Source organism: Colletotrichum graminicola (assembly GCF_000149035.1).
Source record: "Colletotrichum graminicola M1.001 genomic scaffold supercont1.9, whole genome shotgun sequence".
NCBI lineage: Eukaryota > Fungi > Ascomycota > Sordariomycetes > Glomerellales > Glomerellaceae > Colletotrichum > Colletotrichum graminicola.
In genome coordinates this window covers 804,558-831,492 of record NW_007361013.1, presented here as the reverse complement: position 1 = coordinate 831,492, position 26,935 = coordinate 804,558, and the positions used below count along the sequence as shown (strand labels likewise).

General features: G+C 56.0%; 9 protein-coding genes across 9 annotated transcripts; 5 read left to right on the top strand and 4 right to left on the bottom strand.

Annotated features, from left to right (window-relative positions):
• Positions 1–195: 195 nt before the first annotated feature.
• Positions 196–1,493, bottom strand: GLRG_03221 (uncharacterized protein; the record flags this gene model as incomplete). Its single annotated transcript, XM_008093906.1, has 2 exons — positions 196–1,205; positions 1,274–1,493. 2 exons carry the CDS (start codon positions 1,491–1,493, stop codon positions 196–198), a joined length of 1,230 nt encoding a protein of 409 aa, XP_008092097.1.
• A 1,893-nt stretch (positions 1,494–3,386) lies between these two features.
• On the top strand, positions 3,387–4,202 carry GLRG_03220 (Frag1/DRAM/Sfk1 family protein; the record flags this gene model as incomplete). The annotated part of the gene is made up of 2 exons (XM_008093905.1): positions 3,387–3,407; positions 3,468–4,202. 2 exons carry the CDS (start codon positions 3,387–3,389, stop codon positions 4,200–4,202), a joined length of 756 nt encoding a protein of 251 aa, XP_008092096.1.
• A 698-nt stretch (positions 4,203–4,900) lies between these two features.
• Positions 4,901–7,264, bottom strand: GLRG_03219 (uncharacterized protein; the record flags this gene model as incomplete). The annotated part of the gene is made up of 3 exons (XM_008093904.1): positions 4,901–5,601; positions 5,651–7,132; positions 7,231–7,264. The coding sequence occupies 3 exons, from the start codon at positions 7,262–7,264 to the stop codon at positions 4,901–4,903; spliced, it is 2,217 nt and encodes a 738-aa protein (XP_008092095.1).
• Positions 7,265–9,104: 1,840 nt separating this feature from the next.
• On the top strand, positions 9,105–10,309 carry GLRG_03218 (tyrosine/serine protein phosphatase; the record flags this gene model as incomplete). Its single annotated transcript, XM_008093903.1, has 6 exons — positions 9,105–9,181; positions 9,254–9,294; positions 9,354–9,429; positions 9,516–9,698; positions 9,759–9,894; positions 9,953–10,309. The coding sequence occupies 6 exons, from the start codon at positions 9,105–9,107 to the stop codon at positions 10,307–10,309; spliced, it is 870 nt and encodes a 289-aa protein (XP_008092094.1).
• A 112-nt stretch (positions 10,310–10,421) lies between these two features.
• Positions 10,422–11,677, bottom strand: GLRG_03217 (methyltransferase domain-containing protein; the record flags this gene model as incomplete). The annotated part of the gene is made up of 2 exons (XM_008093902.1): positions 10,422–11,164; positions 11,368–11,677. The coding sequence occupies 2 exons, from the start codon at positions 11,675–11,677 to the stop codon at positions 10,422–10,424; spliced, it is 1,053 nt and encodes a 350-aa protein (XP_008092093.1).
• Positions 11,678–12,191: 514 nt separating this feature from the next.
• Positions 12,192–13,322, top strand: GLRG_03216 (tetratricopeptide; the record flags this gene model as incomplete). The annotated part of the gene is made up of 4 exons (XM_008093901.1): positions 12,192–12,569; positions 12,623–12,829; positions 12,884–13,033; positions 13,086–13,322. The coding sequence occupies 4 exons, from the start codon at positions 12,192–12,194 to the stop codon at positions 13,320–13,322; spliced, it is 972 nt and encodes a 323-aa protein (XP_008092092.1).
• Positions 13,323–18,211: 4,889 nt separating this feature from the next.
• On the top strand, positions 18,212–20,687 carry GLRG_03215 (uncharacterized protein; the record flags this gene model as incomplete). The annotated part of the gene is made up of 3 exons (XM_008093900.1): positions 18,212–18,222; positions 18,309–20,112; positions 20,172–20,687. The coding sequence occupies 3 exons, from the start codon at positions 18,212–18,214 to the stop codon at positions 20,685–20,687; spliced, it is 2,331 nt and encodes a 776-aa protein (XP_008092091.1).
• A 651-nt stretch (positions 20,688–21,338) lies between these two features.
• GLRG_03214 (polyketide cyclase/dehydrase and lipid transporter) lies at positions 21,339–21,977 on the bottom strand (the record flags this gene model as incomplete). Its single annotated transcript, XM_008093899.1, has 1 exon — positions 21,339–21,977. One exon carries the CDS (start codon positions 21,975–21,977, stop codon positions 21,339–21,341), a length of 639 nt encoding a protein of 212 aa, XP_008092090.1.
• Positions 21,978–22,997: 1,020 nt separating this feature from the next.
• On the top strand, positions 22,998–26,314 carry GLRG_03213 (uncharacterized protein; the record flags this gene model as incomplete). The annotated part of the gene is made up of 5 exons (XM_008093898.1): positions 22,998–23,001; positions 23,089–23,285; positions 23,362–23,745; positions 23,801–24,029; positions 24,078–26,314. 5 exons carry the CDS (start codon positions 22,998–23,000, stop codon positions 26,312–26,314), a joined length of 3,051 nt encoding a protein of 1,016 aa, XP_008092089.1.
• Between the last annotated feature and the right edge of the window lie 621 nt (positions 26,315–26,935).

Genomic DNA, 26,935 nt, shown 5'->3' with positions numbered 1-26,935 from the left:
CCAAAATAGATGTCCCGGGAAATATGGAGGCCCCCTGTTCACTAGCCCGTGCTAGTACTACCTACATACATACGCAGAAGAAAAAAAAAATACCCCCTTCCTTTTTACCCGTTGACCTCCGTGTACCATAACGCCTCGAATGCTGTATGCTTTTTGTGTGTAATCAAATTCGTGATGGAAATAAGTCGGCGGCCATCATTGACCAAAGTTCAGTTTGCGCGCGACCTTGGAACCTCTATCCTCGTCGACGACACCGGGCCGACGCTTCAGATCGGCGCCCATCTTGTCCTCGCCGCCGCCCTTTTTGGGGAGGTCCTCCTTACGCGTGGGCTTGGGCTCGGTGCGCCACCAGTTGTGCTTCAGCATATCCCGCGCGGTGATGCGCTTCCTGGGGTCGAGGATGAACGTCTTCATGAGCAGGTCAACACCCTCGGGGCCGACCGTGCCGAACATGGCCTGGTAAAACTCCTTGCCCTTGACGGGCTCGGCGTCGTCGGGCACGGTGTAGGCGGGCAGCTTCGTCACCCCGGGCCAGTTGTCCTCGGTCGGGGTGCCGATGGCACGGCAGATGAGGGAGATCTGTTGGACCTCCGTCTCAGAGGGCATGTAGGGCGCGCGGATGATGAGCTCGGCAAAGACGCACCCGACGCTCCAGACGTCGACGGCACCGCTGTAGTGCTTGGCGCCGAAGAGAAGCTCGGGTGGGCGATACCACCTCGTGATGACCTGGTTCGTCATGACCTGGTAAGGGTCGGCAAAGCTCCGGGCGAGACCGAAATCGGCTAGCTTCACCTCGCCGTCGGCGGCGATGAGCAAGTTGTTGGGCTTGATGTCGCGATGCAAAACAAAGTTCTCGTGGCAGAACCAGACGGCGCGGGTGAGCATTCCCATCCATGCCTTGATGTCGGCGGCGCCGTAGCGGACGTTGGCCGTGTCCTTGATGAGCATCTCGAGGTCGCCGAGGGGCAGGTACTCGAGGACCAGGTTAAGGTTCTGATCCTTTGACGAGAAGACGGAGAGCAGGGAGATGATGTTGGGATGCTGCAGCTCCTGGAGGTGCTTGAGCTCGCGTACGGCGTCCGGTGCCATGCCCTCTTGGTATTCCTTCTGGACCTTGATCTTCTTAATGGCGACGAGGGACGACGTGTTTGAGCGCAGGTGGCCGAGGAAGACGATGGCGTAGGTACCCTCTCCGAGTTTCTTGCCTGTGAGGTGGTTCGGTCAGAGATTCTCATCTTTTCGCGCGGGCTCCAGAACTGTAATGAGCACTTACCCTTGACGTATTTCTTCTTCTCCTCTTCGTTCATCTGCTCGGCGAGGTCCAGGGTCGGGGCCGTGGCCGACACAGGCGCCGCCGTCTTGTCCTTTGGGGGCTGTGGTGTGCCATTGCCCGAAGATGCCTGAGCGGAGGAGATATTGCGGAAGGGAGAGCCCGTGAGACCCGAAGATTTGAGCGCATCGGTCGCGCGCACGACGAGGGGTGATGCCGACATCGTGGGTTGGTCGAGCCAGATGTGATCACGATGGAGAGAGTTCGAGGTTGGTGGAGGGACAAGGCGGCGAGATGAAGGCAGCCTTGTAAAAACTACGGTAGCTGATTGGTTGCAAGCGCCACAGGCTGTGTTAAGCCACAATCAGGAAGGGGCCTGTCCGATTCTGGGATCTTGAGTCGATTCCATCAACGTATGATTACTGCAGGATGCACCCAACTCAATGACTTCAGAATTCCGATTTTTTGGCACAGAGCAGGGTCCGACCAGGAAGCCATCTCCCAAATGTCTTTTCTGCGACCGCAGCGACGGAACATGTCCCGGTTCTGTCTGCTTACTGTGACACAGCACCACCACAACACATCACCCTCCCGTCTCGCCGACCTTTCGCATACACTCATGTTGGCAAATGCTCACCAGCGAGGCGCATACGAACCCAAAGGCCCTGCGCCTTCCAGTTCGGTTACGCGGCACTCAGTGGTCACTTACTGACGTGGGCATACTGGCGCGGGCAATGGCGCTGGCAATGGCGCGGGTTGGGCTGCGATGGAGCTAACCCCAAAAGTACGTACTAGAAGGAACTGCTGCCAAACCTGATGAAGCACACCTTTTAGAGTCGGCGGTGCGGGTGATACACGTGGATGGTGACCATGGTCTTGGTCCAAATCAAGCATGGTTGTTCCCCGTCTGTCCGAGGGTGCGACGCTGCCCCTTGGGTGGCATGCACAATGAGTTCAAGGCTTAATCCTTCCCGCTCGCCTCCCGGCCGCGTTTCTTTCTTTTCCGACCTGGGTTGAGGTAGAGCACCTAAGGGGGAAGGGAAAAAAAACAGTAGGAGGGGGGGAGGTTGGTCGAGATCTTGCTGACGTTCCTCCCTGATAGCCCGAACCATACACTTGATATTTCCTAATCTAGACTAAAATCGTAAGATAGACTGGAAACCTAGGAGCCCCGAAATTTCCTGCTCTGGGCGCCAGTTTTAGGGTCTCAAGCCAGGTTGTTTACGGCGAATTCGAGCTTGCGAAGTTGCGAAAAGATGCCCTCGGGGCGTCAACACTCTTCCGCCTACGTCATCATCCCGGCGGTTCCTCCAAGACCGATGACATGGTACCCCCACAACGCGCCGTTGACTAGGGGCGATGGTCCGAACCAGCAACCAGGACCTCTCCCAAGTGTCGATCGATTCCATGACTTCAGACACAAAGTGGGACAAACAACACGCGGTAGTAGGTAGTGTAGTGCAAGACGCATAGAAGAGCGAATGTGCCCGAACACAGCCCGGGCCAAGCGGGCCACAATCAGCCATAAGCAACCAAGGCGCAACGGGGACGGGGCGCCGATGTCTCTTAAGTCCGCGACTGCGACCCGGGCCACGCGCTCTCTCCTGCCGCTTCTCTCGTTTTCACGACTGATGATCAGACACCGCCCGATCTTTGACGTACGCAGGCATCTCTCGCCTGCACAGGGCGCCCCTTCATTAACCCCCCAGCACCTCTCCAAGTCGGTGGACTCTGCGTGAATCATTTCAACCACATTTTTCTCCTCACCTAGAAGCGGCCTGTGCCACACTTTCTCTTCTGAGGGTTGCTTTACTGAAGTCTCGTCATTCCCGTTCGATAAAATTCAACAGACAATAACGCCCGTTATTTTTGGTAAGTGACGACTAGTGTACTGACCCAATCCGCTTTTCATTGATCGTCATATTTCGTCACCACTTCACACACACACACTCTCTCTCTCTCTCTTTCTCTATCCCCCACTCCCTGGTGTTACGGTGGGTTGAGAATAACCCGCCCTAACGACCTGTTACTTGAACTTTTTGCATCGTGGACGTCTTGGCGACCTAGACTTACACCTCGAGTAGAATACGGCATTCCCATATCACATTGCGCCAAAATGAGGATGTTATCATACTGGGTACGTTCCGTCTTCTGGACCACCCTCCCACTCGTCCGCCCAACTAACCACACTGCCCAGATCTTCCCCATTATATCAGGCCTCGTCTGGCTTGGCATGCTCCTCGGCATGCTCCTCTACTGGATCATCAACACGAACCGCGTCGTCTACCCGTCCATGACCCCTCCGCAAACCATCGCCTACATCAGCGACGTCGGCGCCTACTACCTCAAGCCCCTTTTCATTACGGGCTGCGTCATCACTGCCATTCTTCTCGACCTCTCCTTCTTCTCCGACCGCTGGCTCCGCCACCGCGGCCGCCTCGTGCCCAACACATCGACTGGCGAGAAGGTCTTGTACGGCTTCACCATCTTCTTTGCACTCGTCGGAACCGTCGGCCTCGTTTGCCTCAGCATCTTCGACACATACCGCCACAAGAACCTACACCTCCTGTTCCTGCTGTTGTTCATGGCCGGCTATCTGCTGTCCGCCATCTTCATTTGCTGGGAGTACCAGCGCCTCGGCATTAAGTACCCCGAGCACCGCAGCCTCGCCATCTCATTTTGGATTAAGCTCGTCTTCATCATCGTCGAGGTCGCGCTAGCCGTCGCCTTCATCGTCAGCAATTTCAGGAAGGCTTACAACACCGCCGCCGTCCTCGAGTGGGTCGTCGCCTTCATCTTCTCGTTTTACATCTTCTCCTTCACCGTCGACCTATTGCCCGCGGTCAGGACGAGGAACAAGGCGAACCGGTTCCAGAAGCCGGGGAGCATGCGCGAGTGGAACGCTGGCCAGCCTGGCCAGCCGCGATTTTAGATGTGCCGGCTGCGATGCTGTTTATAAGAGCGAAGAATCATATTGTGAATGGCCAAGGGGGGCAGGAATCAACGGAGATGTGTACAAAGCTACACCAAAATCATGATTAATGGAATTGGGGGTGCGAATCGCACCAGCATACCACGGGGACGCTATGAGGAGCCGGTGTTTTGGCGCATTGAGATTCCCTTTTTGCCGCGACTTTTGGGCCTCTCTTTCGATCTTTGCTATGCAACACAAACTATATAGAAAATATAATACACATCTTGAACCCTCCCCTTGCATCGTTGTCCTCCCATATCCTCACCTCGTCACATACACATCTTCCCCTGCACATGGCAGAAGAAAAGCCAGTGGGCCAGCAGCATAAAACAGCCACGGAGTGGCGGTAGCGTATGGCACAGGCACTGCAAGAACTCGTATTTTATTCAGTGTTATAATCATCGCTTGTCGCCAAATAGAAGATGCTACTGAACAACCCCCCCCACCCCCCCCCCCAAAATAAAGAAAGGAAAAAAGATGCAGACCTGTCGAGGTGAATTTTGCGACACATGAACCAAAACTCGTGCCGCTTCTCGCCAATCCCACCGATACCGCGCGCTAGAAACCCCGAAATGTGCTTCTCTCCAAACGTAAATACCAAAGCAGGACCCCCTGTACGCCGGCCCATTAAACCCATGAACCCATGATCTCAGTACCTATTCGATTATCTCACGAAACCGCGAATCCCGTGTCGGGCTGACACTCTTGTGTAGGCCTGCGTCCCGGATAGGTATTGGCGGCGAAACGGGCCCCTTGATGTCATCCCTTGCCTCGACGAACCGCTCCGATCCGCTGTCTGAGCTGACAGGACTCACATCACGCGATCCCCGGGTTCTGCTCCCACCGTCCGTCGGTGACCTTAGCGCATCGGCTTCCGGTTTGCCGGCGATCGCAACCTCTCTCATGCTGGCCGACCTCGCGTCAAGACTTGTCGCGCTCTCATTGGCCATTCGCGTGAGTGCCACGCCGCCAACGAACCCGCGCTCATCGGCGTTCTCGCTCGCTGAAGAGCGACCCCGTGGCCGCGAGAAGCGTGACTTGAGCCACTCCTTCATCTTGTTCGTCGGCGACCCGCTCTCGCTTGGCGACCGGGGGTTGTCGCTGTTGGAGGCTTCCCTCTGAGTGTTGACAGTAGGCTTGTTCTGGTTTGCGCGGCGGGAAACCGAGACATCGTGGTCATCGCTCGTTGGCGAGGGTTCACTGGAGTCGCATGCGATGGCCGAGTCGCCCGGCGGGATCTCCGGGCCCTTCGACTTGCGCTTCTCTTCAGCTCTTGCAGCCTTCACCTCTTCCTTCTTAGCCTTGAGCTCTTGCTTCTCTCGGTGCTTCCTCTCCTTCTCTTCTTGCTTTTCGTGCTCTGCGTATGTGTTAGTCTGGAAGGCGTATGTCAATGATCGTTTACTTACCGATGATCTTGCGGTTAATCTCTTTGATCTCTCTGTCGCGCTCTTTTTGCTTCGCCTCGTCCCTCTTCTTCGCCTCTGCCTCCGCTTTGAGGAGCTCTTGACGCTCTCGCTCAATGGCGGCTTTCTCATTGATCTCATCAAGCACCGGCTGCACCCTCCTAGTCGCAATCTCCTCAACAGCCGCAGGGTCCATAAACATGCCACCGCCTATGTCAACCTTTCCCTTGTTTGCATTGGTTGACTCGTGTCGGGCCAGCGCAGCCATCTGTGCCTTGGACTCCCAGTCATTATTGGAACTCGGCAACACCATGCCCGTTTCGGCCGATATCTTGTCGTCCATGCCTTGGAGACGGGCTCTGACATTCCTTTGTGCAGCAGCCAGTAGCGCCTCGCGATCTTTCGCCCGCTTTTGCTCGTCGATCTTTGTCAAGTTGGAGGAGAAAATAGACATTTCTCTTCGGATGCGCTCAGACTGCTCTCTATCGTCGTTGATATCTCCATCGCTAGAAGCACGGCGTCTCAATTTGTCCTTCATAGTAAATCTGCGATGAGGCTGAGCTGTTGTGCGGTTGCCGTAGTATTCCTGGTATTCTCGGTTGCGTTGATGTTCGACGTGCAGTTTCGACAGACGCTCTTGGGCCAGCTTATACGCTGCCTCCTGAAGGTTGACAAAGGGCTTTGGCTGATTGTCATTTGGGATGGCCTCCTCCGAGTCCTGCTGGGCTTGACGGGCTTGGTCGACCATCTTTTGCTGGTGGCTGTACATTTTCTTAGCCATGGCTACGGCGGAGGCATGCAGCACGTCGGCTCTCTTTTGCTCGTCGGCTTCTGGGCCTATAGTGGGAGAAGAGGTGAACATCTTGCGGGGCAGGTTCGTGTAAGGAACAGAGCCGGTAGCGCCGGTGGGGGACTTCGGCTTCATCGAAGGGCCATGGGCTGCCGTGGCGGCACTCAAGGCGTTCGCAGCTGCTTGAGACTCTCCAGGATAAGACTCCTTGGGGTCGGGGGTCGACTTGGCCCGTGGTCTTGTTCTTTTTGTCCCCGGCATGGCACTTTGGGCCGCTGAAAGAGAGCCAAGGCCGTTAGTCGAGGTCGAGGTGATGTGGGCAGGTTGTCCAACAGAGCGACTTTGTTTGAAAGCCTGGTTAGCAGCGCTGCTTCCCCAGGATTCGTGAGGGGATTGAGGTGGTGTCATGTTGGTCGCTGCCTGTTTCCTTGCTGATGCTGATGCCAGTAGCGCAGCCTTTGCGCCGGCGGAACTCGAGCTGGGTTCCCAGGTGGGCGCCATCTTGTAATCCTTTGCGAGCATGGCAGCCGCAGAGGCAGAGGTCGACTTTTCGGGTTTCCAGACTTCAATTGATTTTTGGCTCGCCCAGCCTAGGGACGCGGCAGCTCCGGCGGCGGCTCCGTCTGGTGGAAGACCGGGGGATGGGAAGCTGGGGAGATCCCGCGGGTTGGCGTACTTTAATCTGCCCGAGCGGTCTGCTATATACAAGGAAAAAAGGAATATGATTAGCAAAGGAGACTTTATTTGATCCGGCACCAAGGCTCGTATTCACGGGCAAGGTATGTTTGGGTACCTGTTGTCGGCACCTGATGCCGTGCTTCCGCCATGGTTGGCTGCTGCGGCTGCTTCGCTGTTTTGGAACTGGATTGCATCATCAGCCCGCCCGGTGCCGGCTTGGTGGTACTGGTACACTTGATTTCCCACTCACCCCCTGTAAATAGGCTCCTATTCTACGGCGAGTGACGAGGGTAAATTGTATTTAGTTTAGTATACAATGTACAGGGAAACGGGGGTGAAATGTGGGAAGCCGCAGCGATGTACAGCTTACACGGGGCGAGAGAGGTGGACGCGTGGGCGGGTGGATTACCAAGAGCCCCCACGCAATGTTATTTCTGGCGTCGCCCTGGTCCGTATCGCAGGAGCGACAAACTCGTACCAAGAGGGTCAAGAGATGTACTGGGGAATATCGTCAGAGGATTGAGGAGTTAGACAGTCAAAGAACCTGGACAGTGCAGTGCAGGAAGAATAGGGCATGACATAGAGGCGCAGGCGACGTCCCGTCCCCCAAACGAGGGAGTCGGAGTTATATGATCAAACCACAAACATATTTGAGTGGTGAAGGGTGGGCAGTGCGAGCGCACGATGAGGTATGCTTCGGCTGGTGAGCCGCCGGTCAGTGACGGTGACACGGCTTGCGCAGCTTAGTGCTGGTGGCTAGTCGTAGTGAGCAGTAACGACACCGCGCCATACGTCATGCGGGGTTCCTTTCCATCCGTTTGTGGCCTAGTGCTGGCGAGCTAGCTTTCCGCCCCTGTCGACATCCACCATCGCATCTCATCCCAGCCGCGGACTCCCTCTGCTGAGGGTTGTTTCCTTTTCCTTTTCTTTTTCTTTTTGTTTTTGTTTGTATTGCAAACGACGTCTTGAAAGCTGGGTTTATTCGGCATAGTCCATTTATCGTCCGCTCCTTTGTGGCTTCGGACCAACACCCTCCCGTTTCTGGACACGGACAATCCGGACGCTGAGTGGCAGACCGCGTTCTGGACACCGTCTTGGGCAATGGATAATAATGCCCGAAGTTGGGAGGACTCGAGCTAGCCCTAGCCTGATAACGGGCCTCAGTACGTGTCAGTTGAGTAGTTCGGATCTACATCGTCACCAATCGCGAAGCCCGAGACGCCGTCATGATGGCAACGGTCGATGGCAATGAGGGTCAGTGACACCATATCCGAAAATCAAGATCACTCATACACTGAGAGACAGGTCTGACTTTGGTTGTCTTGCTGCAGTGCTGAAGGCTCATCATTCGACGGATAGAATGGTGCACAGCCAGTCGCACCTCGGATGGTAGGTGGCTCCGATCGGCAGCTACAAGCACGGCTTCCAGAGCGCTGCCAAATATAACCCAGCCTGAGATGATAAGCCAGGCTGTCGACTGCACAGGTGCGTTCGGTTGATCCGATAGTCTGGAACACGCTCAGTCCGTGGGTCGTAGTAGTGCTTTGTTGAAGCTATGGTCATGTTATCGATTGGAGGGGGCTTGCTGGCTGAGCTCAGCTTGTACAAACCCAGACCACTGCAGCCGCAGATACCATCCGTGGGTGACATCAAAAGTCCTCACCCCGGTTCTTAAGCTTTTTGGGACGTGCAGGGGTTACCCGAACTCTGGCCAAGGACCCCAGCCCACCAACCTGACAACGACACGGGATGGAGACAGCCAAATGAAGCTGGACGAGGGCAACCGACGCTAGACCTGACGGTAGCCTGAAGAGAAGGCCCTCACATCCTTCTCTCTGAGCATGCCAAATCATGGCGTCGCCCCTCCTTTTCACTCACACATCTCACTCCTAGTCTCTGCACATATGCCTATTGACCACTGACTCTTGGGTTTCTGCACTGCCGCCTGTCCCCCCAAGTGACTCTAGTGCAAAAGTTTCTTTGTTGGCCATGGACAACAACAGCATAACCTCAGTTCTGAACTTCCGTGACGTCGGCTCCACCGTGAATAAGTTTCTTGGGCGCAGGTACGTCTCTGTCTCAAACCGCACAACACATTGAGTCACTCAAGCTGATTCCCTTGTGTGTGTATCCAATAGGCTTGTCCGAGAAGGCCAGCTGTTCCGATCAGCAAGACCAGGTATGTTTTGAGGTCTTGCAGCGCGTGCTTGTCCCTCTGCTCAGACTTGACAACTGTAGATGATGCCTCCCTAGAAGATAGGAAGCGCCTCCGAGAGGACCTGGGCATTAAGGCGGTCATTGACTTGCGCACAAAGTAGGTGCATGTGCAATCACAAGATTTCCCCCAGCACTGGAATGTCAGAACCCATATGTCAGATCAACAGCTGACGCCACCCTCAGGACCGAACACGTCAAGCAGGCGAAAAAACGCGAGGCCGACCTTCAAGTCCCTGCCTTGCTGCAGTCCAACGCTGCGCTAGCCGAGCCAGTCCAGATCCCAGGCCTAACGTATCACGAGATCAGGATTACGGGCGGGGACTTCGAGCGGTTCTTGCTGAAGCAGCTGTCTTGGTGGAGTTTTTGGTAAGAGAACTCGGCTTTTATTCCTCCTCCAAAGGCTGACGCATACTCCGCCAATTGTAGCCACCTCATCGTCCTATTCCTCTTGGGCTATCGCAATGAAGGCATCTCCGTCCTGTCTAGAGAGGTGATGGTGCCACGTGGCCTGGTACGTCTAGGCCTCGATACCCTGGATCAATCTGGTGAAGAAATTGCCAAGGTAACAACAAGTGTGAGTGGTGGCGATGATCTGTGCCAATTGCTAACAAGCAAATTAGGCTCTCAAGGTCTTCCTTGATCCGTCAACGACACCTGCTCTGGTTCATTGCACGCAGGGCAAGGACAGGACAGGGCTAATCGTTTCTCTGGTGTTGATGACTCTCGACGTGCCAATTGAAGCCATCGAGTATGACTACATGCTGACCAGCGGTGCACTTGAATCCGAGAGGGAAGACCGGCTAGCCGAAATTAGAGAGATCGGCCTGACGGACGACTGGTTTGAAACAGCGCCTGACATGATCGTGCGAACCGCTGGCCATATTGACAGCGTCTATGGAGGGATCGCGGGGTACTTGGACAAGATCGGATTCGGCCAGGATGATCGCCAAAGGCTCAGAGAGCTTCTGCTGTACTGATCTTGATGACAATGGCACAGGCTGCGAAATGCGCCGGTCCACCACCAGAACAATCCACTGGCAGACATCAACCACTGGCCCCAGGATGGATATGCTGTGAAACTTCCGTCTCTCATTTCTTCGTGAATCGACCCTGCATCCAGCATCGATACATCTTCAGCTTGCGGGCTCGGTTTACGAGCATGCGCCTGTCGACGCCAAGGTCATCGACAATGAACTCTGCCTTGGTGCCTTCTGACGTTTCTTGCGACTTGCCGGTCCAGATTTGCTCTAGCTCATCCATTTCGAAGAAGTAAACACGGGTACCGTCGCCGCGCACGTAGAAATTCTCGTCGAGGTAACGACCTTTCTTGAACCGAACCTGGGCGAGATCACCTCTTCCATAGTCTCGGAAGCAAACCTGGCCGCCTGGCTTAAGTAGACGGTAGACATTGGAAACCGCCTTGTTCCACTGGCTGGGGGCCAAGGCTGAAAAGATGAAGATGAGAATAGCAACGTCGACAGAACCCTCCTCAAGACCAGGCGGGAGCTCATCGCTCGTCACGTCCCAGACGTCCGCCTGCATGTGGTCTTGATTGTAGGATTCATGGGTTCGCATGACCTCTACGGCCTGCTTCGAATAATCACAGGCATGAACCTTAAGGCTTGGGTTCTTGTTGGAAGCAAGAATGGGAAAAGCGGTGTTACCCGCACCAGCGCCGATCTCAAGGATCGTGACACTGCCAGCATCCTCCCTGGTCACCTCGGACAAGATAGGGAATTCCTGCTGCAGCCACTTGCGGTTCTTGAAAAAGTTGGCCGTGTTGTTCTTGTAAAACAGATCCCACATTCTAGCCGGGTTATTGTTGAACCTGTCTGATGACTTTTGTTAGTCAACTATGCGCAGAAAATATGCTGAACACAACAGTAGGGTTTAAATGGTGTTGTCAGATGGGAGCGAAAGACTATAAGAAGAAGTTTTCATCATAGGATTCAGATGAACTATGCATTGTGCTGGAGTATCATCATAACACCGGGGGTGGGACATAGGCAGATATTGCGAGGGAATAGAAACTTACTTTTGTCAAAGTCAGAGACCGGAGACTGCCGCTGCATTTCGTACTGCTGCTCAGCATACTCTTTGTATGCATCGTCAGTCTCGACATGGTCCCAAGCGTTGAACTCGAAGACATCATCCTGTTCGCCGAGTAGGCGGCTGCCAAACTGGAACGGGTCGCTCCTCTTTTGGTTGTACTGAGGGTCGTGAGATCTGTGAGGCAGCTTCTCCTCCTGGCCGGTCGGCGCAGACACCTGAAGGTCGGCCGTTTTCTCGATGAGAACTTGCTCATCCGCACCCGGGAGCGCTTTTCCAACTGCGAGGGATGCCATGGTTTTTGTGCAAAGCTACCAGACAGATCGTGGATCTGACACACTGCTTCTACGTGAGTAGCACACAGGCCCTCAGGATCTCCGATCTTGTTGGTAAAGAGGGAGTGGTTGAGAATGAGAAGTCGTAAGTTTTCTTGCCTGCGCAAGTTTTTGTTCACGAAAAAAAAAACCCCACGCTGGTGGGGCGCGTCTTCGGTGACATGAAGAGCCGCCTGCCGATCCAGCCAATCAAGAGTAGGTTAACTACCCCGTTGACTGGCGCGCCAGGTGGGTGAGCAAGGAGCGGTACGTACTTCCGAGCCTAGAAGATTGTACCTAGGTAGTCCGTGAGGCGCAGACTACCTACGTCCACATAGATATAACCAGCCATCAACGGCTGTTCACTCGCGCAACGATTATCACGAAGGGCCCGATCGTACAAATCGAGACTGCGCGCCGAATAAACCCGGACCTTGTACACGCTGCTCGCTATTCATTGCCATCGAAGCCCGCCTCCCTCTTCCGAGTTGTGACAATGGCTCCATCTCTTGTTCGTCCCCAGGGCCACCTGTCCCCGGCCGAGGCCCTCGAGCTGGCCCAGAAAGCACCGGCGATTCTGCAAAACAATCCGAAGGCGTTCTCATCGTCGCCGCTGCTATCCTTGTTCTCAGCGTCTGAGACCCCCGAATTGTGGACAATCTACGAGAACCTTCTCCTTGCCTGCCTCCGGACCGGCGACAGCCCATCAGCACACCAATGCCTCGAGAGGCTAACACTCCGCTTCGGAGACGAAAACGAGCGCATTATGGCATTCAAGGGCTTGGTGAAGGAGGCGGAAGCCGACAACGATGGGGAGCTGGCGCAGGTGCTCATGGAGTACGAGACTATCCTCGGAGCCAATGCGACGAATATTGTTTGTCTTTGAACATCTTCTACGAGCCTGTCACACACGCTGACCCTATGTAGCCCGTCGCGAAACGCCGCGTTGCCCTTCTCAAGTCAACTGGCAAGATACCCGACGCCATTGCGGCCCTCAACTCTCTGGTCGACTTCAATCCCACGGATGCAGAGTCGTGGGCGGAGCTTGCCGACTTGTACCTTTCGCAAGGTCTCTACTCGCAGGCCATCTTTGCACTCGAGGAAGTCCTCGTACTGACCCCAAACGCATGGAACGTAAGCGTTCTCCGAAATCCTTCCTCGACTCGAGCAATTGCTGATACATACTAGATGCACGCCCGCCTGGGCGAAGTTCTGTACATGGCAGCTTCATCCTCTGAAGGGTCTTCGGAACAGCAACTAGTTGAGTCGGTAAAGAGATTCAGCCGAAGCATCGAGCTATGCGACGACTATCTTAGGGGTTACTACGGACTGAAACTGGTGAGTCGTGTGTCTAGTCAACATCGTAAAATCATGGCTGACAGCTAGCAAGGTCACGAACAAACTGATCAAGGAGCCTTCAAAGCCATCGAGGCAAACAGATTCAGAGGAGTGGCGCCTTCCCGGCGTCACAACTTTACAGAAACTCAATGAGCTGGCGACACAAAAGTTGGCAGATATTGTACGCCGTAACGGAGCACAGGAGAAGCTCTGGCAGGGCTACGACGAGTCGGAAGTGGTAGCGGCACAAGATTTGCTGTCAAAGGAGTCGGCCGAGCTCGTGAGATGAGCAATGGAATACCCAGACACGGCGAGCAGCCAACCTTGCATTAACAGGTCTTGTGATCAAGAAGTCACGTTGAAAAGCCACCATACCATCACGCTTCATGCGAGGCATTGCCGAGTGGATCGCCGTTTACCAGGGGTAGCAGGCAATCGGAACACTCAAGTCAAGCATCGTCAAACAGCAAAGATTTGTCTGCAACACATCACATCACCCCTGTGCCACTAGCCATACCCAAGTTTCCTTGGCCACTCTGCTGGCCAACTGCGGACAAGTTGTCCAAGCACCCGAGAGCCAAACGGTAGGTAACATTCATTTTGGTTTTATGTTCAGGCGCAATTTGGCCGTGGACTCTGGTCGAATGAAGAGGCCGTCTCATAATTGGGCTGGAATGGCAGCTATGCTACGTCCTCAGTTTTTGTAGAAGTCATGATAGACATGTTTCACACAGGGGCAGAGTCCCTGATAATGGAGACGAACTTTTTACTCATTCGAGTTCCATCGTTCCCGTCGCGGCCGCGCCCGCAGTCGTGCCCAATGGTAGCAGCAATAGGATGTGCTATGCCGTAGGGCCGCATGCCATCCAATGTTCCAGGTGTGCCGCTGGGGAGCCCGACGGGCTAACGCGGCCCACCGGATGCGTTGGCAGTGAGTCAGTAAGGGTCAAGCCACGGATGCATCTCATCAAGCTCAGGCACCATCATTTGACGGCCTGGCCATGCACATCAGGATGCGCCAGGCTCTCGAGTGACCCGTCGGGCGCTACGAAGGCTTCATCGGGCTCGAGCATCGTCGTAAGGGACGACTGACAGAACACACGGATGCCAATCAGATGGCGCCGACAAGATCGAGGTGTCACGTATATATCCGGGCAGTGCCGTGTAAGTAAGCTGGAGGCAAAAAGAAGCAATTTTACGCCGGTACCATCTTTGACCGCCCCTGTCATCTTTTGTGTTTTCTTCAAGTCACCTGGCACCACGAACGACCAAGAAAGAAGAAGCCGAGCCTCGAGGGACGCCCACAAATACACATACCAGACCAGCAACTCTTCTGAGGTCTACCGTCCGATTGCCCCTTCTCCCATCCTATCCGCTTTTGGGATCATGCCGTGTCACTCCAAATACCTTGAATCCTTTTTTCGAGTCATTAAGAAACTGCACGATTGCCAGTGCCGCGCATACGCAGCGGGACAACCCACATGAAGGGAGAAGAAGAAGAAGAAGAAGACTGAATGCGGATACATGTATCGCAATTCCATGTTAGTGCCACTGCTCTGAAATGATATTTGTTCGTCCAGCCTGGCGTGAAGCAGGCTGTGCCGAATTAACTGCATAGGAGGCCAGGCTAGGCAGGGTGAAGACGACCTGGGGAAGGACACGACATACCCGGGAGTGGAGACGCGGAGCGGTACGGCATCATGGAGAGTGCGCACCTGGGTACGGTACCTCGTTGCAGGGCTCAGCGACGGCAAAGCTCAGCTCATGGCAGAACCGAGAGGGGCTTGTTGCGCTCCATGGTGTCGTCTCATGGCGGCTGCGGTCCAAGATACGGTGAGTGAATTTGAGGTGGAGGGGGGCCAAGGTAGAGCTGACGGCTGCCTGTTTTAGTCGATGGCCGTCCACGTACAATTACCTGTAGGATGTATACGCCCCCGCCAGATAAGGTGGGAAATGGTAAGCAAGGGAGGTAGGTCAGGTACGTCCCCCTCCCGAGTTGCTACTGGCCCAGTGAACGACGCAAGCCAGAGTCGTGAGCCCGAGATGCCGGGCATTGGCTCGCGACGGCCCTAAAAGCAGGACAAGAGCAACATGTTGTCGGGGACAGACTAAAAAACAAGAGATGAGATTGATGGAAGGCCTAGCCCCCAACTCACGTCCCCCCCCTCCTTCCCTACCCTCCTACCCTTACGCTCCCGCCGTATTTCCCTCCCTCCGTCATCCGAATAAATACTTTGCGCCGCCTCTTCTAGCCTGCTTGCGCTCACACATTCTGACCGCCGAATTCCCCGTCTCTTTTTTTTTTTTCTTCCTGTCTACTGTCCTCCTGTGGCAGTCCAACCTTCTGACACTCCCTCTTCCAGACCGACAACGACATAAGGGTGGAAAAGGGAAAAGAAAAAAAGATCATCGCGTAGCGGCCCCACCGACATTAACGGATTAAACGTCCAACCCCTCCAAACGAGGACCGTCCCGCAACGGAGCCACGCCTTTTTCAGCACGTTCCTCACCAAAACCTTGAGCAACCCACCCCCCAAAAATCCAGACACCCAGCCAGGCACAGCACGGTGCCCGGTGTATTGAGAACTGACAACGTCATTCATTGGACTGGGTAGGTGCAGTTAGTTCATCATAACCGAGTCCAAAGTCTCTCCTCTCACATTTCTCCCCCCTGTCCCAAGCCTATCCGAACCTCGTTCCTAAGAAACAAAAAAAGGCGCTCGAGCACATCCCAAAAGAGAACGGGGTGTTGGGTCTGATCTGCTGCCATCATCTCGTCCCTGGCAGGTCTCAGCTCCGAGGTCTCAGGTCGTCCTCCGCCCCTCCCTCTGGTTTCTCTGTCTCAACTCCCGACGCAGCACTGAGGGAGGTACTTACCTACCCAAGGAAGGGCACAAAGACAAACTAAGGTACGTTCAGACCTTCTCTCAGCTTCCGTTGTCACCTATGCCATTGTTTATTTGCACGCGCCTTCCCCGTTTCGCATGGTGGGATGCTGTCGCATTCCTCAGTCACCCCCTCACGTTGTTGCTAGCATGGACGCGGATGTTGTTTCTGCAGCGTCGTTGCTCCGCGTCGTTTCCCCAAAGACTGTCGGTTCGCCTGTCCTTCCATCTTCCCTGTCAACAAGCTGTCAAGTGCCGGCTACCTGCGGCCAGCCAGTACAGCACGCATGGCAATCAAGCATCCTGGCCAGCTGCCGATGCCCGCCTTTGTTGACATTGAGGTATCCTGCCTGTATGAGCCCAGCAAGGGCACACACAGCCTCGCATCACGGGCCAGTCTGGTTGTTGGCCGTTTTGCAAGAGGGCGCTTGGAATTCAATTGGAAGTCCTGCGCAGGCGCCCACTCGCCAGCGGAGCGATGCTGCTAGTCACTGAGTGACAATTCGTCGTCGATTCGTTGCTGTTGGTCGATGGCGCACTGTCAGTGGACCTGACCCAGTATCTCCCCGGGCGCCCAAGTGGGACAAGAAAACAAGGGGGCTCGAGGCCTTACTGCATAGTCTAGGCCTGCCCCATCCCCTCCTCGTGCCCATCTCCACCCCTGCCAGGTCTGCCCTGTCAGTGTCTTACCTGTCTCCGCCCAGTCCATCATCCATCCGATCCCCCCGTCCCCCCTTGCGTTTATTTCCTACCTCTTCCCAGAGCCCACGAGGGGGAGCCCAGCAGATAGATGGATGAGGATGGCTTCGTGGCAGAACAGAGGGCAGCACGGAGCCCCTTGCCATCTTTTCTTCTACTTTGGCTCGGCTGTAGTCAGGGGGGCTCTTGGTCAAACGCCCGCCTTTTAGCGCGTCGTCTGCCTGGAAAGCAGTGCAGGCTGGCTGAGGATGGCGGGGTTGGGCGCGCCCTGGTCGTTGTGTGGGCTTCTTCTGGTGGTTTCTCTTGGTGCACTTTCGTCCCCTCCCCCCATACCCATTCTCACGCCCAGCCCCAGTTCATTCCATTGCTCTGTGTCTGTGTGCCCCCCCGTCTGTCTTCACACGCCCGGCGCTTTCCGCCAAATTCCACTGCAGATGATTCACCGGAACATTGCTGATCTGAGGCTTGTAGCTTAGCACCCTTTGCGACACTCGGCATTGCACCACCAAATCATTAGTCGTGGTCGACCGTTGCCCACATTTTGCCCTCACAGATAACCCCCCGTCTGCCGGGTCTCCCTGACGCCAGAGAAGAAGCCTCCTTTCCAAGGCCCTCCCCTCCTCCAGTCCTGTGTGTGCGGCAGTTGTCCCGCCTCATCCACCATATTGGTTACATGACGGACAGGCCCTATTCCACTTAGCTTTCCATCCTGTTATCTCTCGCATCACATCGCATCGCATCACACGGCGGTACAACATAGCGATCGCATCGCCACCTCAACCGCGCCAGAGGCTCTACTTCCATCCTCTTCCCACCCGTCAAGGCTTGGCCGTCTAGTGGTTTACGAGCAGAGTGGCAGTGGCTGCGGCTTAGTTTGCACACATACCTAACCTGCCTACCCACATACCTAGTGCCTACCTACGACAACTCCCTGTACGCCTTGGCCATCGCCTTACCGTTGTCTTGGACGGAGCGGTTGCCAGACCCGCAATAGCTGCCCAGCTGCCACAGTTTTCCCTGCACCCAATCGTTCGCACCTCTTTGCGCCCAACGGCACGATCTCGCCAAAACAGCAGGGGCTTTCCCGGTTACATCCAAGAGCCCACGAACGAATACCCACCCACCGACTGCCGCCCACCCCTCAATTTTCGCAATCCCACCCGCCTCCCAACTCAATCCTTCTCACGGAGAAACTTTGTTTTCCTGAAGCCGCCGGCATCCCTCCTCACCGACACACCTTCGTCGTCTGATCATCCTTTTATTTTTTTGTGCGCTCGATCCCCCCGTCATCCGCACTTCGTCTCGTTACCCGCCATCCGTTCGTGCTTGGGTCTTCCCCCTCCTTGACTGAGCTGCGCAAGGGCGAACGCTGCATCCAGTTCCCGTCTTGAACACAGTCGACCGCCGCCAACGACGAGATCCCATCGGTTTCCAGAAGCGGAAGGCTCACTCTCGGTCGCTCTATCTCTTCCCACACACGTCCAAGCCCGATCTGTCCCTTTGCTACGACCTTCTTTCGAGATTGTCGTGAGTAGAGGGTCTTGCCGCCACACCCACTGACACAAAAACGCACACAACCCTCATTCACATCCTCATGTCGTCCGCGTAAGTTACATATTTTCAACTACGCCAGGGACCAACCGACTTGGTGGCATTCACCAGGCACTAGTCAACTAACACACTCCGGAAAGACGGCACTCCTATCGACGCCCTGGCCAGACCTCGTCCGGGGCAACCACTTCCCGATCCGCCTCTGCCAGTGAGGACGAGTCGCAGTACTATAACGATACTGAAGGCATCAGCTCCGATTCGGCGGAAAACGAAGATTACGCCACATCCGAAGAGGGGGATCTCCATCCGGACGATTCTGCATCCGTCAGCCCTGCTCCCAGATATCAAAGCCGTCCGGCGCCACTACAGCGTGCTCCCGTCCGTCACCACCAGCTCCCTCACCACCCTCACCACCCTCCTCCTAGCCAATTCCCGTATCGGCCCGGTTCAGTGCCGAACCATCCTGAAAGCGTGGCTCCCTCCGATGAATACACACCGTCCCCCTTCGCCCCTCGCGGCGTTGGCGGCTATGGCCATAGGCCTCCCGCCCACGGAGGACACCCGGGCTCCTACTACGGCGGCCGTGGCGGTCACGCACCCCCCGGATTTCCTCAAAGCCATGTCAGCGGTTTTGCTCCGAGCCCCTATGGACATCCCGCAAACCAGATGGTTCCCTTTGGCTATGGTGGCAACAATGCATTCTCCCCAATGTCTCATGCCAGTGGGCAGAGCTATTTCCATGACCCTCGCCAATCCCAGTATGATATGATGCCGTATCAGCAGCCGCAACCACCGGCTATGTACAACCAACCAGGCTACGGACAGATGCATCAATGGGGCATGTATCAGTCCGCACCTCCGCCACCACCCACGGAAGCCCCTGGGCCGTCCAAGACTCCAGCAAACGAGCCACCGCCGCCACCCAAGGAGGATCCCGAGAAGATCAAGCTCCAGCAACAAATCGAACTCTTCAAGAAGGAGCAGGCACAGAAGGAGGAGGAGCAAAAGCGGAAGGAGCTGGAAGAGAAGCTTCGAAAGGAGGCTGAAGAGGCCATCACCCGCAGGATGGAGGACTTGAAACGAGCTCAAGAGCAGGCGCAGAGGGAGATCGAGAAGGCCAAGATTGAGGCCGAGAAGGCAGCCAGAGAGAGAATCGAGGCCGAACGCAAAGAGGAGGAGCAGAGGCAGAAGCTCCACCAGGAGGCGATGGCCCGCGTCGAACGCGAAGCCAGGGAGAGACTGGAGCGCGAACACAAGGCCGAGGCCGAGCGGAAGAAGCTTGAAGAAGAGGCCCGCCTAAAGGCCCAAGCCGAGGCGGAGCAAAGGCTCAGGGATGCCCTTCGCGCCGAGGCCGAGCTCAGGGCCAAGGAAGCGAAAGAGGCCGAAGAAAAGCGGAAGTGGGAGGAAGAGATGAAGAAGAGGGCCGAAGAAGAGGCCCGCGCCAAGCTTGAGGCTGAGAAGAAGGCGGCTGCCGAGGCTGCTGCAGCGCAAGCTAAGCTCGAGGCGGACCTCAAGGCCAAGGCCGAAGCCGACTATCTGGCCCAGGTCGCGGCCGCGAAGAAAGCTGCCGAGGAGGAAGCGGCAGAGGCCAAACGACGGGCGGAGGAGGCCAGGCTGAAGGCCGAGGCCGAGTTTGCGGCTGCGCTCAAGGCCAAGGCGGACGCAGAAGCCGCGAAGAAGAAAGAGGAGGAGGAGATGAAGGCGAGGGCCGAGTTTGAGGCCCGCAAAAAGCTCGAGGACGAGAAAAAGGCTGCCGAGGAAGCTGCCGCCGCTGCCGAAGCCAAGAAGAAGGAGGCAAAGGAGCTCGAGAAGAAGATCGCCGAGGAAGCCAGAGCCAAGTATGAGTCCGAGAAGGACAAGGCCAAAGACATGGCTCCAATCAAGTTCAAGGATGCCGTCGGCAGGAAGTTTAGCTTCCCCTTTCATCTGTGCTCGACCTGGACGGTATGCCCACTCTACATATACTACACACGTGTTGACACCAATCTAACTTTAACCGCCAGGGCATGGAAGAGCTCATCAAGCAAGCCTTTGTCCATGTGGACGTCATCGGCCCCCATGTTCAAGAGGGACACTACGACCTGATTGGGCCCAACGGGGAGATCATTCTGCCCCAAGTCTGGGATAAGGTGGTTGAGCCGGACTGGACCATCGAGATGCGCATGTGGCCTATGGACAAGCCCCCTCCACCTGTTGGTATGCGTCCTGGTATGGCGCCGATGGACAGAATGGCGGCGCATATGCAGGGCATGCGCGGACATCAACAACGGATGGGTGCTTTCCCGCCAGGCATGGTTCCCCCGGGTGGTCGCCCCGGCGGCGGCGGCGGCGGCGCCGTGCCACCACCTCCCCCTCCAGGTTGGCAGGGCCAACGTGGTCCTCCTCCCGGTGCCACAATCGTCAACGTCGAGCCCCCCAAGACGAAACACAGAAAGGCCCAGGGCTCGATGCTCAGCTGGATGGCCGGTGGTGCAAAGGCCCCCAAGAAGAAGTACGTGTTCAACTTTGATGCTCAGTGAGAAGGCCGGTAACTAACAGTCGGCAGGACCAGGAAATGATCATCATTAGTGCGCCATGCGAAAGCTTTGCTATGAAACACTGCTACGATAACGCTTCCTGCGGTCTTATGGTTTGGGATCTTTTTGGTTATTTACATATGATACCTTTACGCGTCTATTTCTTTTCTGCTTTGCTTGGATTTCCAACATTTACTGTACGTATGTAAGCAATGGATCTCACGGACATCATGGTTCATTTCAACGTCTATAACGCATGTATGCCGGAGTATGAGCCGTGGAGGGGTCAAACTTGGCAAACGGGTGCTCCACACAGATGGAAGACATTTTTCCTCAGAGACCGCACACGTTTTGGGCAAGGCATTGCATATGGAGGAAAGCTGGAAGCTGCACTATGTTAAAGGCACGGCGCAAAAAGAGGAGGACAAGACTGTGACTTTTTTCTTTTGATTTAAGGTACCCAGATGATTCATTTGTTTCTGTTTGCTGTGCACATCGCGGTGGTGGAAGACTGGGCAACAAAAAAAAGAGAGCGGATGTTTTGCAACCTAGATGTCTGATAGTGGCGACTCGGCCTTGTGTTTTTCAGCGTTTGTGATTTCTTCATTAGTCTTAAGTCTATCTGTATTAATGCTCTATCATTGCATACTCCGCCTATAGTCTGGGAACTCCCAAAACAGCCTTCACCCGCTTTTCGAAGGCCTGGATCATGACGCCAGCAACCTTTTCAGACACGGCGGCACTCACGGCCGAGTAGAGCGGATTCGCGAACTGGAACCTGATGACTAAATCGACTTCGGTGCCCGTACCGGAGGTCAGCGGCCGCAGCTGCCACTTGGTCACCAGGCTCCTGAACACGGCGCCTCCCTCCCCGCCGTTGCCCGGGCTCGCGCCCTCGACGTCGGCGCCACTGACCGCTTCGACACTTTTCCCAGGAACGCAGTGCAGCCTGCTAGTGAAGGTCTCCTCGAAGCCGCCCCAGCCGACGCGGAGGTCGGCCTGGACGGGCCAGCGGCGGCCGGAGGCGTCGGGGGCCGTCCATTGGGTGACGCGGGACTGGGCGCAGTAGGGGACGAAGGAATCATAGGCGTCGACATCGGCAATGACGTCGTACAGCTGGGTGGAGAGGTAGGGCATCGTCCGGGAGGCCGTGAGCGTCTGGGGCTCGGTCGCGGAGAGATTGGGTAGGTTGAAGAAGTGACGGCGCGGGGGCGGTCGGGCGAGGGCTGCAGGCGCGCATCGGAGGGCCCGAAGCGGGGGAGGGAGGCGGAGTAGGGGCCGCGCGGTCGCCATTGTGGGGGAGATGTTGCGGGTTGAGATCAGATGTTGAATTGTGCTGATTGTGGTTTTGCTGTTGTAGTGGTCGCGATACGGTTTAAGTGCGGAATGAGGTGCAGCAGGCGTCAGCAGGCCATACTGGCAATCATACAATGCTGCTTGGAATGAGAATCGATTTGTGATGAAAGAAAAACGAGAGTATTGTACAAGGACATCTAAAAGCCTTGATTCTCCTCCTTAACAAGTTCGTCCCATTGAAAGGAAAGGTCGGGTAAATGAAAAAAAAAAAAAAGGATGCCGTGGACCATGTGTAATGACGATGACAGGCACTTTCAGCGGAAAGAAGCTAGCTAGCTACCACGTCGTCGCCGTACAGTGCCCGACATACTGATATCCCAAAAGATACACAGTATGTATGTACCGTCACCCTTGAGCGCGGCACATCATTCCCTGGGTTTTGGTGGGGTTGGGTTAACGAACAGCACCGGGCAGCGCACCAAGCTCTCTCCATAAGCCAAGGCAAGTTGTCAAGCCACAGCAAGCCTGCATCACTGTTCCATCCCCCCCCGACTCCGACATTCCTTGGACGTTCACGAACACCGAGCCAACAGCCCACCGTTCGCGAATCGAGCCCACGGCGCTCGCGACGAAAAGTCTGCCAGGAAAGAAGCCTTGGTCCAAAATGTGCCAGAGAGCCCGGACGCCTTCGTTTACCTGACCTAGTTCTCCCGACATTCGCCCTCCCCCACGATAGACGACAGCTCGACAACTGCCCGATCGATCTAGGCTTTCACCCTCCCTCGCGTGGGGGCTGCTGCAATTGTCAAGATGTAGGTCGTTAGAGACGTACCCGCGCAACCGCCAAAAGGAAGGCTATGAAGACTGGCAGCGCGCTAACGGTGCATCGCACGTCCCGCCAGGTTCGAGAAATCCCTCTACGACCTCATCAGAGGCCTGCGGAACCATAAGGGCAACGAACGCGAATACATACAGAACAGCTTGAAAGAATGCCGCGCAGAGGTTCGCGGACAGGACATGGGTGAGATACTCCCTCCCCATCAAATAAAGGCGGCTGCATTGGTTGTTTTTGAAGAGGGAACCGCATTCTGACAGCTTACGTCCGTAGACGTCAAGGCGACGGCGCTGTTGAAGCTGGTGTACTTGGAGATGGTCGGTCACGACATGTCATGGGCTTCCTTCCATGTCCTCGAGGTTATGTCGTCGCCAAAATACCACCAGAAGAGGGTCGGGTACTTGGCCGCCGTGCAGAGCTTCCGACCTGATACCGAAGTGCTGATGCTGGCCACGAATCTCTTGAAAAAGGTACTGTTTCTCCCCAGGTAGGGCGGGCACGTTTGGACCTGCACAGAGACAAGAACTAACGCTATGCCGCTGCCAGGATCTGTCGTCGACACATGCGACCACCATTTCCCTGCCAATGACCACGCTGCCGCACATCATCACACCATCCCTCGCCCTCTCGACCCTCTCGGATCTGCTCCCGCGCCTCGGCCACTCGAACCCGGCCATCCGCAAGAAGACCATTGTAACGCTGTACCGCCTGGCCCTGGTGTACCCCGAGACGCTGCGAGCGGCGTGGCCCAAGATCAAGGAGCGCCTGATGGACAAGGACGAGGACCCAAGCGTCACGGCGGCCATCGTCAACGTGGTATGTGAGCTCGGCTGGAGGAGGCCGCACGACTTCCTGCCGCTGGCGCCAAGGCTGTTCGAGCTGCTCGTGGATGGAGGTAACAACTGGATGGCTATCAAGCTGATCAAACTGGTATGTTTGCGAGAGTGCGGGGCTGCTGAGGGGAGGTTGCTGACGTGGAATATAGTTTGCGACTTTGACGCCATTAGAACCGCGCCTTGTTCGAAAATTGCTGCCGCCCTTGACTGAGCTGATCCGGACAACGCCTGCCATGTCGTTGCTGTATGAGTGTATAAACGGCATTATTCAGGGAGGTATCCTGGGCAGCGCAGACGACATATCCGGCAGGGAGGAGATCGCGACCCTCTGCGTGAACAAGCTCAGGGGCATGATCATGGTGGATGGTGATCCGAACTGTGAGTACTCTTGCCGCAACTTCTAGGTTCGAAATCTGACCTGAGCAGTGAAATACGTCGCGTTGCTTGCCTTCAACAAGATTGTTGTGACGCACCCTTTCCTTGTGGCGCAACAAGAGGACGTCATCCTGGAATGCATCGACAGCCCCGACATCACCATTCGCATCAAGGCCTTGGATCTCGTCCAGGGTATGGTGAGCAGCGACAACCTGGTGTCCATTGTGAGCCGCCTGATGAAGCAGCTCAAGTCGTCCACACCTAAAAGGGACCGACCAGGGGCGCCTCTCCGGCCGGATACCGGGATAGACTCGGACGAAGAGGCACAGGCCGAGATTCGCTCGCCAACAAAGGACCAAGAAGAGCCTCCACTGCCTGACGACTACAGGACTGATGTGATCGGGAGGATCCTGACGATGTGCTCGCAGAACAACTACATCAGCTTGGTGGATTTTGATTGGTATATCGACGTCCTTATCCAGCTAGTCCGCATGGCGCCAACACCGCGGTCGATTGAGACGGAACTCGACTCGGTCGCCGCCTCCGGCAAGTCAATAGCGGGAGACGTGTCTGGAAGAATCGGAGACGAGTTGAGGAATGTCGCAGTCAAGGTCCATGCGCTACGAGGCGCGGCCGTACGGGCTGCCGATCTCATCATTCAGCAAATGAACACCGACACCCCTGCAGGCCACCATCTCTCTTCAGCATCATTAAAATCGACGTCGTGGCTTGTTGGAGAATACGCCAATCAACTGGCGTTCCCCGAAGACACGCTAGACAACCTGCTGAGGATACTGTCACGGACACAAAAACCCGATATTCTCACGACCAGTCTGCAGGGCGTAACGAAGATCTTCGCCTTCATCGCAGGCAACGAAGGGCAGCCATGGACCCCAGAATGGAAGACGAAGATTTCGTTACTGCTGGCGCGCGTTATTCATGCACTCGAGCCGCTTGCTCTTCACCCTAACCTCGAGGTCCAGGAGAGATCCGTTGAGTTCGTCGAACTCCTCAAACTCACTGCGGAGGCCACCTCAGGTCAAGCAGCGACTTCCGACGAAGCTCACCAGGAACCGCCGCTGTTGCTGACCCAGGCGATTCCGTCCTTGTTCCAGGGATGGGAGCTCAACTCTGTGGCTGTTGGAGCGCAACGGAACGTGCCCATCCCCGAGGGTCTGGACCTGGACGAGGCCATCCATCCGAACCTGGCTCATCTTCTTGCCCAGGCGGATGTGATACCGATGGGGGCTAATGAGGCGGACGATTTCGAGGTCTACTACCACCAACGTCCAGCGCCCACAAGCGTGTCCTCGGCCGAACCAGCGATCAACAGGATTGCCGACGCACCGACAGAAGAGGTTGTCAGCTCTTACCAGCAGGCGACCGAGGACAGTTACCTCGACGCCGACATCGTGGCGAGGAGGAAAGCCGAGCGGAACGAGAGGAACCGCGACGACCCGTTCTACATTGGTGCTCCCGGCACCACTCCCAGGACCTCCACCCCAATCCATAACATCCTCCAGAAAGAGAACGGCCCGGATCTGGACATTGACTCCATCCCGATCATGCAGCTGGATCTCGACAAGCTGGGCAGCTCGGCGCCGGGGCCCGCGTCCCCCAACCGCCGACCGCAACCTCAGCCGCGGCAGAGGCAAAGGGTCGTCATTGCCGCGGACGAGACGCTCGCCGGCAGCGGGATCTCGACGCCGCGCAACTACGAGTCAGAGAACAATTCGGACAGCTTCACCAAGTCGCGCGCCAAGAAGCTTCGCCAGGGCCTCCTCCATGTGGACTCATCGACGCTTGGGTCCCTCAGCCTCGAGAGCGACACAGGCTCGTCCAACGCGCCGTTCGATTACGAACGGCAGCAGCGCGAGGAGGCGGAGATGGCGCAGGCGATGAAGGAGGTGGAGCGGCTGCGGCTCGAGATGCAGCGCGCCAACGAGCGCATCCAGGTGGCGCAAGGCGTCGATGTCGCGGGCACGGTGGTCAAGAAGAAGACAAAGAAGAGCAAGGATAAGGAAAAGGAGAAGGGCGGCACAGAGTCGGTCAAGCCGAAGAAGAAAAAGAAGAAGGCCGTGACCGAGATTGCGCCACCTGCAGTCCTCCTGACGGGGGACGCGGAGGACAGCGGCGGCGGGGAGGATAGCGCACTGATGCCGCCTCCCGAGGCGGCTGTCGAGGGCCGTGAGAACGGGCAGGGAGCCGGCCCTGCCGTCGTGGTGCCCAAGAAGAAGAAGAAAAAGAAGACGACCAAGATGGCCGAGATTGCGGGGGACAGCGGTTAGGTCTGGGACGGGGTAGGGGGGAGTGCCATTGAGGAAGGCAATTGGTAAAAGCGGCGAGCGAGAGAATGAAAGAAAATGACCATGCATGCATAGATAGATGACCAACAGATACAGAAAGGCGAGATGCAACCAAAGGTTCACAGGAGCACAAGGTCCCCACCCACCCCCCGTTCACATATAAGTCGTAGTATGTCTTGGCTTTTGTGTACACGTCGGAGCAACATCCAACAGGATGGGGCCCTGGAGATGATAATCCGTAAAAACCGGTCAGGCCCCAAGTCTGACAAGCAAGGCAGAAAGAAGCCCGCTTTGCCTGCACTCCCGTCAGTTATCATGACAACTCTACACTGTCACTCTGAATCACACAGGACACTTCATTTCATGGTTGGACGTTAGACTTCTCTTCTCTTCTGCCTCTTTGCTCTCCTATTCCCTAGCACTCCTCCCCCCATATTCCCTCGTGGGTTTACATACAGACATGATACAAAGGGGACACCCATGAGAAACGGCTTCGCTTTCTTTCCCTTCACTGTGCCGCCGCCGCCAGAAAACAAAACCAGCCTGTGATTTCTCCCTTTTTTTGGTTTCCCCTGTAGACCGTCCCATCCTTCGTTACACACG